This window comes from Diplotaxodon limnothrissa, linkage group LG1, assembly GCF_057381915.1.
Source record: "Diplotaxodon limnothrissa isolate DT_005_m linkage group LG1, D_limnothrissa_male_GT1.1, whole genome shotgun sequence".
NCBI lineage: Eukaryota > Metazoa > Chordata > Actinopteri > Cichliformes > Cichlidae > Diplotaxodon > Diplotaxodon limnothrissa.
In genome coordinates, this window is record NC_140596.1 from 13,375,893 (window position 1) to 13,393,900 (window position 18,008).

At 39.2% G+C, this 18,008-nt stretch overlaps 1 protein-coding gene across 1 annotated transcript in view; it reads right to left on the reverse strand.

Annotated features, from left to right (window-relative positions):
• Positions 1–1,433: 1,433 nt before the first annotated feature.
• The window catches only part of LOC146639507 (transmembrane protein 266-like), a 50,461-nt gene continuing 33,886 nt past the window's right edge, over positions 1,434–18,008 (reverse strand). The window contains exons 3-10 of the mRNA XM_085351178.1: positions 14,950–15,104; positions 13,486–13,559; positions 12,285–12,341; positions 10,744–10,882; positions 7,632–7,747; positions 6,625–6,820; positions 2,161–2,223; positions 1,434–2,074 (exon numbers count right to left, since the gene is read on the reverse strand). Of these exons, the coding sequence (XP_085207304.1) occupies positions 1,434–2,074; positions 2,161–2,223; positions 6,625–6,820; positions 7,632–7,747; positions 10,744–10,882; positions 12,285–12,341; positions 13,486–13,559; positions 14,950–15,104 (1,441 nt within the window). The remainder of the gene's footprint in view (positions 2,075–2,160; positions 2,224–6,624; positions 6,821–7,631; positions 7,748–10,743; positions 10,883–12,284; positions 12,342–13,485; positions 13,560–14,949; positions 15,105–18,008) is intronic.

An 18,008-nucleotide genomic window follows, 5' to 3' on the forward strand; every position in this document is an offset into this window, starting at 1 on the left:
ATTAACAATTAAAACATTCTCTGGATACTTGTAAACATTTGACAAGCAACAAAATGTAACAGCAGTTTATCTTCTGAATTAATGATACGGGAGGGTAATTAGGGGGGATGTCTCCTCTCACGACACACTTACAGTGACTTCACCAATTAGTGGTTGTTGTGACAGGTCCAATGTTAATAACCTTAAATAATTAAAATTTTTCAAAATCATATGCAAATAAGAAGATGACGCTAATGAAACAACGTGACAGTGGCGTGTGCAGCAAGAAGCGTGTGAAAAGAACATCTTTGATAAGAGTAATCACACGGTTCAATTATGTTTTATCCTGGTGAAGTATCTTTGGTACACCTTTAAATCATTTAACATCATAAATTCACAAGAGTCAGTGATCTAAGAGCAGTTAAAGAAATACTATCTTTTATTTTTTGCTATTTTCATTCAATTGACAACACCTTCATTTGGCAATGACTTCCTCCATATGAAGTTTACAAAAGTGTCTGTAAACATTAAAGTGCAAAGAATTTGCTCACCGTTTATGGCACATTTCTTTTAAAGGTTCATGCTACAAGCACTCCAGTCTAGTTCCATGTGAAGAGCCCAGTCAGTTACCGTTTCATTTCAACCACACAAATATACCCTACTAACAACTTCTGAAAACAAAACTGCTATTTAATAAATTTTGATGATGGTCCATGGTCTTTAAATCAAACAGGTGACAAAAAGGCAAAGGTAGAAAATTGGCTTTTCAATAGTTTAGCCAGTCTTACAGTATTTACCCTGTGGCTGTTTAAACAAAGAACAGCATAATTAATGTTTAAACTTGAAAATAAAACTGAAAAGAAACAGAACAACAACAAAAAGCAATAGAAAACACTCCTTTTACTGCTTGAAATTCTCAAGAGCAGTGTCTAAGATGGCAACACTGCTCAGCATTTATGTTTTTGTTCAGTATAGGCTTGAATGGCCCTTTGCTGGTTTTAATTCACGTAAAGTTCAGTGCATTTAGGACCTATTCAAAGTGAGAATTCCTGATGAAGAATGTGTCCAAAAACACATGCCCCTTTGATAGGGTGGTATTGTCTTTGTTGTGCTATATCTGGGGTTTTTTGGATTTCAAAAATCTATTAAGGAGAAACAGGGGAGGTTAGACAGGATGCCAAAGGGCCTAAAAATGATCATTTTTAATTTCTACTAATGACAGCTGAAAACAACAACTCAAGGAGCATCGCTGTTAGCTAGAAGCTAAGGCTTGAGCTTGCTCTGAATTGGCTAAGTCTCGATTTACTCAGTAACAGATGAATCCAATTTTCAAATCTTGTGTGGTCCCTCTCATGAGGTTTGATCTGTCACAAAAGTTCAGATATATGCCAAATGGGATGGCAGTAAAAAATAAAAAGAGTAAAAGCTTCTGTTCCTGTGTAAATAACGCTTGCTTATGTATCAGACATATGCCCTAGAGGTGAGTCAGCTGGTCCCAGTAGCCGGTACTTCTCCTCCAGTGACGGCTCAGTGCTGCTGCCCTGCAGGTGGATCAGTGGCTTGGTCTGCAACAGCACACAACCCCTTCCCCGGCCCCGTCTCTCCTCTTGGTTCCTGCGATTGAAAATGTTTATTCTGTTGTCCAGTTCGGGGCTGGCATTTTCTGAGCCAGTTGGACTGGGAAGCTTGAGGTTGACAGGGTCTACTACTAGGCCCTTTTGAGCAAGGCAGGAGTCCTCAGAGAGGGAGGAGAGTAGCTCCTGCACCACCATGCTGGGGTCCTTGCAGGGGTCCTGGCCTGAGAAGGAAGGGGGGCAGCAGCGATGGGAGCTGTAGCTCAGACTGAAGTCCTGAGCTGCGCTGCTGCTGCAGTCTGTCATTGATGAACCCGGAGTATGGCTACTCAGGCTGTGGGGGCGGGCTGTGAGGCTGCCACTGGACCGTGATATGCTGGTGGAGGCATCACTTACAGCGCTGCCCACCCGCTCCATAGCAAGCATAGGATTTGACTGGATGACGTTTGTACTGGTGGGTAGGTGAACGTCAATGGCTGCTGTTGTGATGACCCGTGCACCTAAGCCAGAAGCCCCAGCATCTTGACAGACACGTGTTTAGAAAAAGTATATGCAGATAAAGACATCCATACAAATATGGCTTTTTTTATTTGCTACTGTCACTTACCGCTGCTTGCTTCACTGTAATATTGGCTGATGTAGTTGTTCATGTCATCACGTACAACTGGATCTGAGTTAAAAATAGAGAATAAAACAATGACAGTTATTTTTGTTTCAGCTGATTTCTAAATTAAAATACTGAAACATGCATGAATATTTTTTTCAGAATCAATTTTTCTGGTTGCATTCTTACTTCCACTCATCCGTACTTTTTAACCATCCTCTTTATTTGTTTCTTTGGCTTGCTGTGCAACAGGAGATTCACATCGTGGATGGTTAACTATGTGATGCTGTCATATCCCTATGGAAAAACATTTCCGAGAAATGTTTCCAACACCTTATTAAATCTATGTCACAAACAGGCGAATGAAATGCCAGTGAATGTATATCACAACTACAGCATGTGCATGTGTGTCTGCAAACCTCTGCATAGCACTAAACCAACCAATTGGATGCTGGGGCATGGACACGTCCAGTATATGTTAGGGCAAGTATATATAATCTATTTGCTAAAAGATGCCAGGCCCAGTTTTTCTTGCCTGTCATACAGTGTTTTGTATCCTCTCATGTATAGTTGACATGATAACTAAACAAACTAAACAAATCTAATTACTGTTGTTACTAACAGTACTGTAAACACTTTTTAACTATTATGAATATAAAATGGAATCAAAAGTATAATTATCTTACAGTAGTGTGAGATTAGGATTAAATATACTTTAACGGACACATCCTAATAATCATGTGTAAGTCACTGGGTTTGGATTACACACCTATTTGTCCAAACCTTGGTCCATGTCAATGTTCATAGTGCAAACTAGTCCAAATGGAAAATATCTTGTATGTTTACAACAGAATATTGACAGAGATGACTTCTGCCCCAGGCCACAGGTGCTTTATAGACAAGTGGCCTGGATCACGCACTGCTACATTTGTGCATTAGCCAAACCTTAGTGTACTAGGAATAAACTGGGACAGAGACAGGGTGGGGTTGGTTTCAGGGATTAGAGAAATGGGGGAGAGTGAGAGAGTCTAGGAGCTCTTTGTTCAGGCTCTGAGCCCTCCAGTCTAGCCTGCCTCAGTGTGCATGGTGAATAACTGTGATCTGCTGTGCTCTTCTGTTCGCTTGATTGGTCTTAAGCTCACTGTCCGCTGGCTGAGTGCGAACCCAGAGTACCCTGAGTGCTAGCCCCTGTCCCGCGGGACATGCTGCAGACTCTGATGGGTAATTTCATTTATTTTTCAGTCTAAAATATTAATCCCTGAGCCACCCCTGGAGAGGAAGCATTGCACTCACTAAAACAAGGCTGAGACAATCACTCCACAATTAATAACACATGAGTCTTAAGAAAAAAGAATGCGCAGTCCAGCATACATAAAGACTCTCCTCTTCTTTCTGTGACAGTCAAGTTACCAAGTCGTCATCTCTGTGGAAAAGGAGAGGTGACATGCCGAGGTTCTTTTAGTTCAAACTACAACTATAAAATTATTTTAGCACACCAAGCAATAAACCACAGGTGAAATAGTTGGGACAGATCCTGGGAAACAGAACAATTATGGAAACTAATGGTGACATATAAAAATTAAAGATAACTTTAGATTTGGAACATATGACTTTTGATTTTATAACACAATGTTTCTGAAGAGTTAGTGTCCAACACCTGTCTATAGAGACCTTTTAGCCACGCTAACTAAAAGTGTCATTAGAGGGACAGCTTAGGTTGATTGCATTAAAGACAAAGTCAGAGAGGTAAGGCTAAATAAAGTGTATATAACAGACAAAGGACGGCGAAGATCAGTCGAAGACCACTGAGAAGATTCAAGGATGCAGTGACGGAGAACATCCAGAGGGTTGGTGTGACAGAAGAGGATGCTAGGGAAAGACTGAGATGGAAGCAGATGAGCTGCTCCAGTGACCCCAAAGCAGAACACCCGAAAGAAGTACAAGAAGAATTTAAAAGTGTCAGTCTGTCATCTGGACTCAACAACAGAATATCTGATATTTTGTGCATTTTTTGTGCTCAAAATTCTTTAGAGACATTAGTGGTCTCTCTATACAATGTACAATACTATATGGTGATCCCATGAGTTTTTATCTAATGTCATCACTGATATCAATTTGTTTGTAATGCTCGCCAGCCTCTTATTGTAACCTTATGGTAACCCTGGGAGGCAAAAACTGAATTGTAACGTTATAAGTTCTTGACTTAAGAAGAGTTGAGTAAAGGTTTTTCCAGCTTGTGTGTCATTTTGTTCCCATTTCTACCCATTTTCAGTTTTTTTTTTGCAATACTCAACTCGACCACAAGATGCCCACCTATCCTATGATAGGAAAAAATATGCCTTCATGCATTTCATCCTGAAATTAAGGCAGGTCTTTATAAGGAAGGACATGTAGTGAATGAAACTGCATTAGACTTATTCTTTGAATGTTTGTCTTTCAGTCTCGGTTTGGTTAAGATTAGGTAACAAAATTGGGTTTGAAATAGAAAGACCTGTGCTCTTTTAGTGTAATATCTAACTTAAGCATTTCTTTTAATAGTCACAGTAGGGTTTTTTAAAAATGCTCACTACAATCAAGAATGTTGATCCACCTTTTGTTTTACTGTTTCTGTACTATTGCAGCATTCAGAGTACATGTAGGTGTCAAAATCATCACACTCCTGATATATAGCTTATTCTTGCCTTTTATGAGCGCTTGGAGGTTTAATGGCTCTCCATGTGGAGGGTGAGAAGCCAGCTGAAACATTGTGTGTAAAACAAATAAGCTTGAATTGAGTTCACCTGACTTGACTTGAGCTTTGTGGTCTAAGTGCTCATCCCAGTGACCATGTTTCTGTAAAAAGCCCCACTTGTTTCTGTGTGCCAGATTTCCCACTATGCCCTCGGGGTAATATTGTGGCCACCATGGAGCCTCTTGGTGCCCTATTGTGGTTTGCAGGTGAAGGGGAACAGATGTTGACAGGAGCCGACTCCCTACTAACAAGGCCCAATGCACAGAACACTCTGTACCTGAAACAGCCCAGTCAGTTTGGGATTGCTCCGCTGGCCTTGCCATGAGGGGGGCAGTAAGAGAGATAGTTGGGGCATGACAGAAGCCATGCAACCTGACGTAGTGTCAGTGAACATACTTGTTTTCTCCAGGATTCACCAGATGCTAAAAGCTTTTTTGCCCCCGCATTGATCCCAGAGCGCCTGCGGTCAGATGGGTATTGCATGTGAGCATGGAAGGGCTAAGAGCTTGGCCTCAAAGATGCTCCAGGGGTACTGCTCCAGATTAAGTGTACACTGCTCTGGCATTCAGTTCACCTGATGCTACCGTGTAACAGACTTTTTGTTCCATATAATTATGTACATACTTTATGTTGCACCTCTCTTCTGGTTTGTTACACTGTTTCCTCAAACAAAATTTGCACCTGGTAGGGTATATAACCAATCAATCCATTCATCCATCCATGCATGTCCAGTTCAGAGTCTAAGCATGGATGAGAATCAAGAACTGGTTTTTGTAGAGAACTGGTTCCCAGCAGTCCAATTCCTTGGAATCGTTAGTCTGCCTGCCTATTGATCCCACTTATCGGTTCTTGCATTCTCGCAACGATCAGCTGATTTCAGTTCGTAGTCAGAGATGAAAAATATTGGAGCAGTCTACAGCATGGAATGGACATTACTTTTAATTTTATTGCACAAAAGTATGAGAGAATGATGGTAAAGTGGAGACTGCTCCAGGACAAAAACAACTGCATCATACTGTTAACACAACTTCAGATCTTCACAAGCGCAGCGTGCTAACTCTAAGCTAGCCAAGAACCCAGAGTGATTTTAAAGCTTGGTGAGTGCTAAAGGTTTATATTGTTAATTGATAATTATAAGACAATGAGTTTCAGGTCATTTTACAGAATAAGATGAAAGTAACGTTAACGTAAGTCTTTCTCTTGGGTGTAATTAAGTAACATACTGCACAACTTTAAGAGGAGTGTTCTTTATAATATGCATAACAATTTTTTTTACTTTATTTTACTTTATTTTACTTTTTTCGAGTAATGACCCTCAAAACTGATCAAAACAAAGAGGGAAAATACCTCCAGCATGCACAAACATTTGACTACACAGCATGGAATGTTCACCAGTCTGTTGCAGGGCAGATGAAGATACAACCATTGACACTAGCATTCATACCTAAAGCCAATTTAGAAGTCCCAATTATCCTAATATACATATCTTTGGACTGTGGGAAGAAGCCAGAGCCATGCTGGCACGGGGAGAACAAGGTCCACACAAAAATTCACCAGCCAGCCTGTGATTTCAGATCTTTTTGCTATGAAGCAACAGTGCTAACCACTGTGCTATTTTTTGAAGTTACAGATTTTAGTCTTTGATTCAGTCATTTTCAGTTTTTTAATTTATCTTTTATAACCAATTCAAACACCCTTCAGTTGATATAAGCTCAGTTTTAAAAGCTATACTATACCTGAAGTGACATGTGGCTCCCTGGGGTTTCTCTGACCACCCTCATCGTCAGACTCCCCAGGAGGCAAACCTTCCACAACCTGAAAATTCCTGCCCTGTTTGTCCCAAACATGGTGGATCTGCATGGCTGCTTCACGCTCTGCTGCAAGGTCCAGGTCCTGCTGGGCCAGATGTGCCCTCAGTTGCCTGATCTCAAACTTAAGAATAAATATGAAGAGGAAAAACACAAATAAATATGGAAAGTCACAGGGGGTTGTAGAAAAGGGTGAGCAAGTAGTTTGAGAAAGTGCAGGAACGTGAAAATTGAAGCCCGATAAAAAATTTGGAGAACAGCAAAACGAGACAAAAACAAAATAGAAGAAAGGGAAGAGAGAGGACAGGGAAGGATGAGGTGGTGCAGGAATAAGAGAAAAAACAGGAAAAGAAAGCATGTTTCTGGAATACACAAAAGTAGAAACAAGCAAACATTTTTTATACAGATACTGTGAAATACTGTCTCCTTTTTTTTAAAGAACCAGAATTTGGTAACTGTCTTCATCATAATTGTGGGAGTGTCAGAGTGTGTTTCCATTTTCTTCTGCTGATCCGAATCAGGTAAGCAGGAAACATGTTTGTGATGTTTTGCTGCCCTCTTCTGGTGAGAGATCAACTTACAGTCGCTTATGTGACCAAGAACAACGTGTATCCTTAATCAGTCCTTTAGTGCAGTAAAGAGTTTAATAAGGACAGCTAGATCCATGGCGTCTAAAGTTAAAATAAATGTTCTTCATTGCAATACAATGCAGTATGACTACATGCGCTATTAGCCAACACAAATTATTGTGCCTGCATCCAAGGTGCTTTTAAAGCTCTATTCTTGTCAGTTAATGTCCTTCGAGTTTTACACAGGCACTACTACAGAAAATGAGACCATCAAAGTTTTGTACTGTAAAGTCGCCATTAGAAAACCTTTCCACATCAATTAAAAGTAAGTAATGCAAAGTAAATCTCAGATGTGTTGGTACTCACAGCCTGCTCCTGACAAATCTGAGTGAGACGCTCCAGCTGCTCCTCTCTCACAGCCTTGGTCTTCTCACACTGCTGGATCTCCAGTTCCATTTCAACTTTGACTTGTAACACATACGCTAAAATTGGAGAGAAGGGTGAGAACGAGAATGGGCTGAAAATATTTGTAATGTATAAAGAGGCATTAAGACTTACTAACAAAAGTGTCACAGGTAACAGAGCTGGTTCAGTTAGTTAAGGCAATTTACATCAAGCACATCAAGGTCAGAGGGCAGAGATATTTCTTGACCCTGTGTCATTTGTTCCTAAGAACTCTGTCATCACACACACAACCTTTATTAATGCAATTAGTAACACTATACTGAATACTAAAGAATGAAACTAGATGCAAAAGATTTTGATCTGACTTAATGAGTCATAAAGTGTAAGTACATTCTCAGCCTATATTCAGTGCAAACATGTCACTGGACCTTTACAAAAACAGCACCTTAAAGTGAAGACACAACTCCATTGTGGTCCTGGAAACCACTTTAGATGCGAGGGTCTTCAAAGAACACCAAAAAACACAGGTATTTTGGCCTGACATTCAGACACTTGTGGTTAATGTCTTGCATCAATCTACCCTTCTCCAACTTATCCTGAGCAGAACAGTGAGCAGTAATTAGAAAATGAATCAAGCGCACATATATTGTAAAAATGTCACAGACATGAATACTCAGTCTGTTTGCATGCTGATATCACTTAATGTGATAAAAACAGAAATGTGAAGCTTTAAGATTCTTTAAATAAATGCTGCTATTGTGGCATGTGTGGTATGTTTCAATGTTTTTCTGATAGAATTTTCTGAATGTGTACTTTTGCATGGCCAGCAGACGATCACCTTCTACTTCATCTTCATCTAATAAGAGTTTATTGCTGGAGTGTTGCTAGAATACTTTATTTGACCTTTAATAACTCTTGCTTTTCTGTCAGTCAGTAACAGCTCTTCCTATAATTTGTATTTTATTTATACATGACACACTTTGTGGAGTAGGACATGAAGGAACCTAAAAAAAGAATGGTGAGAATAATTGTGGACTGCTGCTGTCAACACAGTTGGAAGACAATCAGTCTTTTACACCTTTTTTTGTCACATTTGTAAGTCTGCCACATGATATCACACATGCTAATGCTGCGTATCCTGCAATGAGTGGCATAAACTTGTCAAATATAATCATTAATTCTATGGGTCCTAGTCACAAGGACACACTAGGATTTTTCTGAACATGCTGAGATGACAATGAAACTAGGCCTTTTGCTACAGAGAGTAGCTGAGCAAAGCACACAGCCATTGCCACATGCTCCTTGTATCTATTTATAGTAATGTTGCGCACGCGCACACACATCAAACAGGAGAAGACATTAGATGGGGTCAGTTCAGTCAGAAATCAAACCAGCATGAAAAGCTCAATCAGAGCTTCAATTATTTAGCTACACAATGCAATACATTTGTGTGGCACTGTGCATTTACAAGTTTAGCAGGGTTGGTTATGTGATTATAGTGTCTGTGCGTGCATGTGTGTGCCACAGCTGTGGTGACAGTTTCTGCCAGCACTTGCACAACAGTGTAATTCACACCACAATTAATCCAACAACTTCTCAGAGTCCAGTGTTGGTGGTGGTTTGATTGCCCTGGCCTCTGTCCCAGTGTCCCAGGCACTGAACCTAAAGGCAGGCCAGTGCCTTGCATGGAATTGGTGAATGCATGAAAAATAAACACATTTTCTAGACTTTTCTAGACTGTATGTCAGGTTACATGATGTAGAATAAGTGCATTTTAACACAATCAGTGCATGAAAACATCCACAATCCTCACAGATTCCTTGCTGCACTTTCTCCACTCACATGTTTCACAGATCCCTTGTGTATTGAAGCCATAAAATCAACTCTCTCTCCAATCTGCTACACCCAAAAGTTACATTTCTTTTTTTTAATTACATTTCATTATATATTATGTACACACTATATACATATGCTTTGCTCAAGGTGTTGCATAATAGCTTGTTGGATTTGTATTTTACAGACGTTTATCTGTACTACAAATTTTGGTATCAGAGGTCAATGCAGAAAATCAAAAACATCTTATTAGGCATTTATAATAAAGTATAGATAATTCATATTCAGTGATTTAGACCAACCTCTAGCTTACATTCAGCATGAAAAAATAGCAACTTAACCTTCCTGGTTCATTGTTAAGCAGTGTTCAAGCGCTGGTGAGTCAAACTGATAATGATGGAGATTTTTTTCTGTTTTTTGGTTGTTTTGTTTCTAGAGAACTAATTTCAAAGTTTGAGAGATTAACATTACCTGATGATCATGACAAATTGTGGTGAAATTCACTCTTGCACAAACTTTGCCACTTTATATCTCAAACTCTTTTTTCCAAAGATTTGATGACTGTCATGTGATAACTGAGCCAGTCCTTTAACTTTATATTTTTTGGGTTGTGTTCACTTTTTTTCCCTAGTAGTTTGAGGTGCGCCAGGAAAATCACATGTTCCCTCCCTAGAAATCACGTGAGCAGCTGCACGTTAATGTTAACAAAAAAAAAAAGAAATAGAATGTGTGGGTGTGTGTTTCCCTAAACTCTGTATTAAAGCTTTGTAGAAAACAACAGACACATATTTACATTAAAATACTGGACGTGGACGAACTGTACACTGAATTCCTATGTGCTCTGCATGCACCTCATCCTGTATGCATTCAGAGATCCGTCATGAGGGTGACCTCTGAGCGGATATCGAACCAGTCTATATTAGCATAGGAGAGAACAACCACTATATTCATTATGGCTTCTGTGAATCTACTTAGCTAGACGCTTGCAATCAATACAAGTTAGAGTAGCAGAGTGGAAGCAATTTACTCTGAGGAATGATCAATAGCTGTATTGTTCTGAATCACAAATAATTTGTATAATCATGGAAAGAATGGGGTCACTTAGCTGCATCTGTGTGACCCCTTTGAAAAAAAAAAAGAAGAAGACCACTGGCATGCTGTGTGAATTTTATGTGTCACTTTCAAATTTCTGGAAATTGAGTCTGGATTTTGATGGAAAAAGAGTTTTTGTCTGCCTTACCATCAATGATCCTCTTGACCCTCCAAATGCGTAGTGTGATGATGAGGCTGATGGCGTCCCAGGGGCTGCTGGGCCCATTGGCCACTGTGGATGCCACCATTGGGGCCAGGGACAGCACAATAACTGCACCATCAAACACCTTTTTGGGACAAAAGTAAATACAGAATTAAAACAAGTTCAGCGTACGAGCCATAACTCCATTCCGTTAACCCTCAACCCCTGACCCCAGTTCTATGGTCTTGATTTAGCGAGACTCAAATATAATATTTATATGTGGATTTTATTCATGGATGTATGTAGTTTTTTGCTTCAGAGGAATATTTTAACATTTTGGTAAAGTCCTTATTTACCTAATTGAATTCTATCTGAGGTTCAGTTGACATGAACAGATGCGATCACAAACAAAAATAAAAATACCATGCCTTAAAGCGACCTCTTACGACTCTCGACTACTTTTAGATCGCTCCCCGTAAGTCACTTCTAACTACTTTCAGTGCACTTGCATTTTCACCATGGACCTCAACAAACAAACAGAAAGGAAACTGTGGCTCCAACAAACTACCTTCAGTGTAATGTGGAAGCTGCAGATTTCAATGAAAAAAGTCCCAGAACAGCCAGAAATGTGCACTTCATTTTCTTCAAAATTAATGGAATTGTGCCCCATGAACTCCTCCTCCAGTGTCATACTGCCAGCATTAAGTTCAGTAAGATTGCAATAAAGGGCACCCAATTTTTTGGGACACACCAACATAATCATTGTATATCACCCACTTTATTCACTAAAACCAATTCCCTGTGACTCCTTTTTTTCCCAAAAATTTAAATTGAGTTAAAGGTTATCGATTTTAATGCAGGAATACCAGCAGCTGCAAACACACGACAGCAAATAACTGGAATAGGGCATCCAGTGAGAGATTAGTAATAGCAAAGGATGCTATATTTTGATCTGTCGCAAATGACGCATTGCTCCACAAGAAGATTGCATTAAAGAGAATAACCACACGCTATCAATTTTTCGTTTTTAATGTATTTAATTTAACGTTCTGATCGTACTTCTCATCTGTCTACCAGAAACTGGCTGACACAGCTTAGCACTACTGGTGAAAACAGATAGCAGGCTGTGGCCCTGTCAAAAGGTTCAAAAGTTGTCACATAAGCATGAGTCAGTGCTGCTAACAACCTTTTTATATCTCATTTATTTTTGTATGGTTGGTATAGTTTTCTTACCTTGGGCACAACCAGCTATTTTCAAATGTTTCCAGTGTTTCTGTTAACCTCCAGCTAGTGAGTTTTTAGCATGTAGAAATGTCATGTTTACCTTGATGTTATTAATTATACAATCTTTCCATCAACCTTCATCAAGAAGGTCAATAAGAGTGTTTAAGTGGGAAAGGTCAGTATGGTCATACCATGCAAGAACCGGAGGCTAAATTAAAAATAATAAAAATAGAAAACGTTAAAAATAAATATTCAGATTAAACTGAATTAAACATAATATACTAAAATCTGACATGAAGATTTGTCGGTATAGCAGTACTAACCTCAACTTTGTTTTCTATGTAGTCCCAGATCCCAAGAACAACAATTCTGAAGACAGTCTGAGGCACACAGAGAGATAAAGGGATATTTTGAAATGAATAATTGAGGCAGCAAGCTGATAGATGTGAAAGACTCCTTTAAGTCATGTTTACATCCAAAAATTGCTAATTTTCTAATATATGGGAAAGAAAGTATTTTCTTCTTAATAGAAAAGTATCCAAAAATAAATATATAAATTACATTTACATTAAATATCTCAGTGGAGGTATTTAGTTACTGCACTTCTACATGATACCTTCCACTGATAATACTCTGTGGTAAATCTGTTATTGCATAATTATTTCTGTTGATGGAAATATGGCATGAAATTTGCGAAAACACATACACACATATCAAATTCTACTTATGCTCTGGAAAATGTGGCTAGCTGCAGTACACTGTTAAGCAGGGACATTGATTTACACTCTAATTAGCTAGAGGTGGTCCTGCTAATCCATCATCTGGAGCACATGTTAGACAATAATGCTGGTATCAGGTGAGACGAGCAGCTGCTCCGCCCACATGTAAGAATTGTGTTTTCTGATTGGTGCAGGGGGACTGGCTGGTGCACCTCTTCTTCTGTGATGCCAGTGGGTGCCCTGTGTGCATGGATCACATCACTGTAACCCCATCCCCACTGCTCTGTAAGCTCAGCTTTAATTATTGCTCATGCTGGCTCACCGGTAATTAAAGTTTGGGTTAGGGCATTGGGGCTGAGGCTGTCAGGGTAATTGGTTTGCACTGGAGTGGAGGCCTCTAGGCCATATTCTCCTCTTTATGTTATTTTCATAATCACAAAGTAATGAAAAGACATTACTTTATCAAACAATGGCTTAAATTTAATTCTGATTCTGCTTCCAGGTAGCATTTTTAAGCTATAGCTTAATCAAGACTAGACAATATTGGAATATAAATGGTAGCAACTACCTACTCTAGTTCCCTTAGGTTTGAACCTGGTTTGCAGATATGGAGGTGTTACATAGTTTAGCTGGTTTAATTTAATTGCAAATGAACAAGAAAAGTGAGATCTTAGTGAATCTTTGCAATTTAAACGTTCTGTGATTATTACGTTGGCCCAAGAGCAAAGATTTCGGAAAGTAAAAGAGATTATGTTAATGATGGAACCAAAATGTGACGTAATTGAGAATAATATACAGATCTTACCTCTGAGAAGAAGAGTGACAGAATGATAAGGCTGATCCAGTGGATAATGCTGGCAAATTGGAACGCATTGGAAACTATTTAGAGAGGAAACAGAATAAATGTTTATTTGCACTGTCCTTAAGGTGCACAGTGTAAGAAAACTAATTGGTGTAATCATGTCCATCCATTAACTCACTGTGCTACCAGCATACCCACTTCCTATACTACTAATATGTTTCTGCACTCTCTTGCCCAATCCCATGTTATTGCCCATCTGCTATTTCTCTTGTGGGGCAGGTAGTGGACTTGAGAACTAGATTACAATAGATCTAAAGTGACTAGAGTCCTGCAGTCCCCACAGCGAGACTCGAGTATCAACAGAGCTGGACGCTGGCCAGTAATCGATGAGGATGGCTGCCTGCTGCCACTGACAAGAATCTTGGTTCATTATCACCTCTATCCATCACTCTCCATCATAACCATTTATTGTCCAGCTCCACAAGTTGTTTGTGTAGTAGGACTACACAAACAGCAAAAATGCGCACAAAATACAGTTAAATGTGGACATTATCACAAGAAGTTCAACAGAAAATTACTAATAGTTTCAATGGCACCTACAATAAATGTAATGGATCTTTACAGGGGTTATTTTTGTTGTTTTTGTTTGTTTTTTTTTAAATAAATTACTATACATACTGAGGTGAAATAGTATAAGAGCCAGATTTCGGAGTTGCACGTATTGTGTAACTGTAAACTCTACAATATGTGACCATGACTGTAAACACAATCTAAGTCATATGCATTTATTTTAATGGAAAATTAGGTCTTTGTAAACAGCAGCATGTATTTTCATAATGGCATTATTGGAAGATATATTGAGAGGCTTTATTTGATCAAAAGCACAGATACAACAAGCGAAAGTTCAATATAAGTAAAAATATCAAGTATCTGGTACAGGTACTTATTCTGTAGAAAAATAACTCCTATTATAATATCATAGCTGTTTATAGTAATATGGAAGAAGCCCTTTTCTTTTGAAGCTCAGTAAAGTGAAGATAGTTTCAGCTTCTTTAAATGCATTATTTACATTACTTATACTTCTGCTTGACCTTAAAAGGGTTCCCTTTAAAGACATTTAGGCTGCAAAGCAGCGATGACTGCCCAGGTTGATGTATAGAGAAAGTCCAGTGTAAACAATAATGAAAAAAAATAATGGCACACCTTATATATTTCTGAAACTATATTTCCTTAATGTGATCCTAGCAGAAGGTAGGGCACAGTGCAGACACAGCATCAGTGTTTAATTCTCGAGGACACTAAACTGTTTAACTCCCCACTGCTCCAGTGGAGCTGCTACTATATGCCTCCCAAGTGTTTTATGAACGTCACACTGTGTATTAATGGATAAGAATATGCATGCTCAGCAGATTTTTCCTTACATAATAGTACCGGCTAAAACGGGACAAATAAAAGCACACTGTTTACATTGTAAGAGTTTGGTGTCTATGAGCAGCTCCAAAGACAGGAAAAGCACCACCAGGATAACGCAGGCCACCAGGATGCAATTGAAGCCAGCACTGAGCAGACAGACCTGCCACAGGGCCACTCGATGCCCACAGCACGGCTTCAGCCAGTTGGACCTAAAGGGACAAGGAAGGGGGGGATATTTTAATGCAACGTAAATTTCAACCAGCATTTACGATTTTAATTTAAATACCAAAGCAGAGTCAGAAGCTTGTAAAACCACAACCGAACCCTTAATAAAAACCACTGCCTTTTTTTTGGGTCTTTATCAACTTTATTGTTAGATTCAGTGAAGAAATGACAGGAAAGCGGGGTCAGAGAGAAAAGGGGGAAGACAAGAGGCAAAGGGCCACAGGTCGGTCTCGAACCCAGGCCCATGGGCACCCGCTCAATGCACTGAGCTAAACCAGGATCCAAAACCACTGACTTTTTGACTGTGTAGATTTATCCTTTTATCTACTTTAACTGTTTAATGTACACGGTAGAAATGAAAATTTAGGTTAAAAAAATAGCACAAAATAAAGTACTGATATGTGTACATATCATGTTTATATATACCATTTAGAATTGCATTTCTGACTGCAGAACTCTCTGTGACTGATTGCATGACCCCAGTAATTATATTTCAGTAGGTATATGAATATGAACAGCTGAACTCCCCGACATGGCCAAGAGAGGGTGGTAGTTTACACTTATGAAAGGTGATGTCTGTTTAAATCTGGCCAAAGTTTGGTAGTGATGGCCAAAGAAAAGTGTACTCAGAGGGAGCATTGACAGAGAAAAAGACAGTGAAGCTCTGTGAACTAGTGTTCTGACCATCAGCAGTGTGAGTGGAATACTGATGGCCTCTTTTTTATATGGGAATGAAGGGAGTCACTGTAGAGGATGCTGCTAAGAAGGAATGATTTCACATGTTTAGCTTGGGACATAAGTTAAATGTGGTGTGGAATGAAGGGAAAAAAATGTAATTAATTTTAATAACCCAGTGTCTGTGGCCTATTTCTTTGGCTACGGCATACAGGTTTAAATAAAACATCAATGTTACTGTATAGAAAATGATAGTCTGTCATATAATTTAAAAACAGACAGACTGGTTTATGTTTAAGATAAAATGACAGATTAACATTTCAATACATTTCAGACTAAGCTTTATTTTCACTGTAAGAAATCAGCATTTAGGCCACTAGTGTGTCTGGCGAGATAGCCTAATTCTATTTTGAAATAGTGGGATGGTCATACAGATCAGCTACTACAAGGGCTGACAGGAGCTGAGAGAAACAATGCCTTTCACCGGCTCTCCAGCTGGTATGGAAAGTTGGCACTGCCCACCACCTTTCCCTTCTCCCCATGCTCTGGCATAGAAGAGGCAGACATTGGCAGAGCATTTCCCTCCTCTGATCATGTCTTCATTCCTTGGCATGCCACTAATATGAGCTGCAACGGTGGCAAAATGGCTCCATTTTCACCATAGCTTCAAAATGAATTTGCTATATTCATCACAGAAGTCATATCTAAACTCTCCACGTTCCCTGTTTTAAAATGTTGGAGGAATTTCTGTCTATCCTTGAAATTACTTCTTTTAAATGCTGTGTTAGAAGGGATGATATTAATGAACTCTAGGAGTACTTGAAGCATAAAAGTCCATTTTTATCATCTACTACCAGAAATCTTTGAGGCAAGTATATAGTGTATACTATATACTCACTTCACACGTATTTTTGATTATCCGATCAAGTGCAAGTGTTGAAACAGAACCTGCAAAATTATTATTCACAGTAAAATCAAGAATATCCCTTAAGAAGGAAATCCTAACAAAAGCATTTTCAGAGGGCCCCTCTTTATAATTTCCTCCCGCAGTGGCACGTTTACGTAGCAATGAGGAAAATGTTTTTAGCAGCTGTCGAGCTGATCACTCCACCCCCCCACTGCTTTCTCACATAAAAGTATTCCTTACAGCCTGGCATGGGTAGAGCCACAAGTCTGTAAACAATGCACGGCTAATGTAATAAAGGCATAATCATGCTGATAGCAATCATCTTCTTGGCACTGGGTGGGGTGGCACAAGTGTGCAAGCTCCAGATGGTATAAAATCTGCACCACCAGTCTTGCAGAGACTCTGTGGATGCCAGGTATGATGCCATTATGTGTATCAGCCTATATTCCAGAACACCTGGGCATCCTGCGATAAGAAAATATTGATGTATTTGTGATGCATATTTTTAATACATGTGCTTTCAGTTGTTTTGGAGTTAGTGTTAACACCTTCAAGGCCATAAAGTTTCTCAGAGTTAGAGAGCTCAAATCACAATGTGCAAAATAGGAAATTGACAAACTGATTAAGCTTTTGGAGATTTTGCATAAATATACATCATAATCTGACACGCTGAGCAAATTATCTAAAGAAAATTTTTGTGCAGTCTTGACCAAACTCAATCAGGGACCCACAGTTGATTTCACTTATCCTGTGTAACTGATTTGATCCTTGTTACTTACCATGGCTAAATATGCAGTTACGAGAGAAAGAAAGTTTTAACAAAATTCTGTGCAGACATGTGAACAGCCAAGTACATTTCATTATTCAATATCCTGTAGCACCACCGTTAGTTAGCAATCATTTTCTACATGAATTTATACATTTCTTACATTGTTATGGAGGAATTCCTGCTCGCTCTTCTTTACAACATTGCTTCAGTTCATTGAGGCTGGTGGACATTCATTTATGTACAGTTCTCTTAAGGCCCTATTACACCTATATCCATTCTGTTGTAGCTTTGCTGCTGTGTTTGGGATTATTGTCCTGTTACACGACCTAACTTTGGCCAACCTTCAACTGGTGGACAAATGGCCTCAAATTTCACATTACCACCCCTGCACCACCGTGCTTGACAGCTAGTATAAGGTGTATGAGCTGATATGCTGTGTTTGGTTTTTGCCAAACATGACACTGTGCCTTATATATATGAAATATTTTCACTTTGGTCTCATCTGTCCTAAGTAAGTTGTTCCAGAAGTCTTATTAT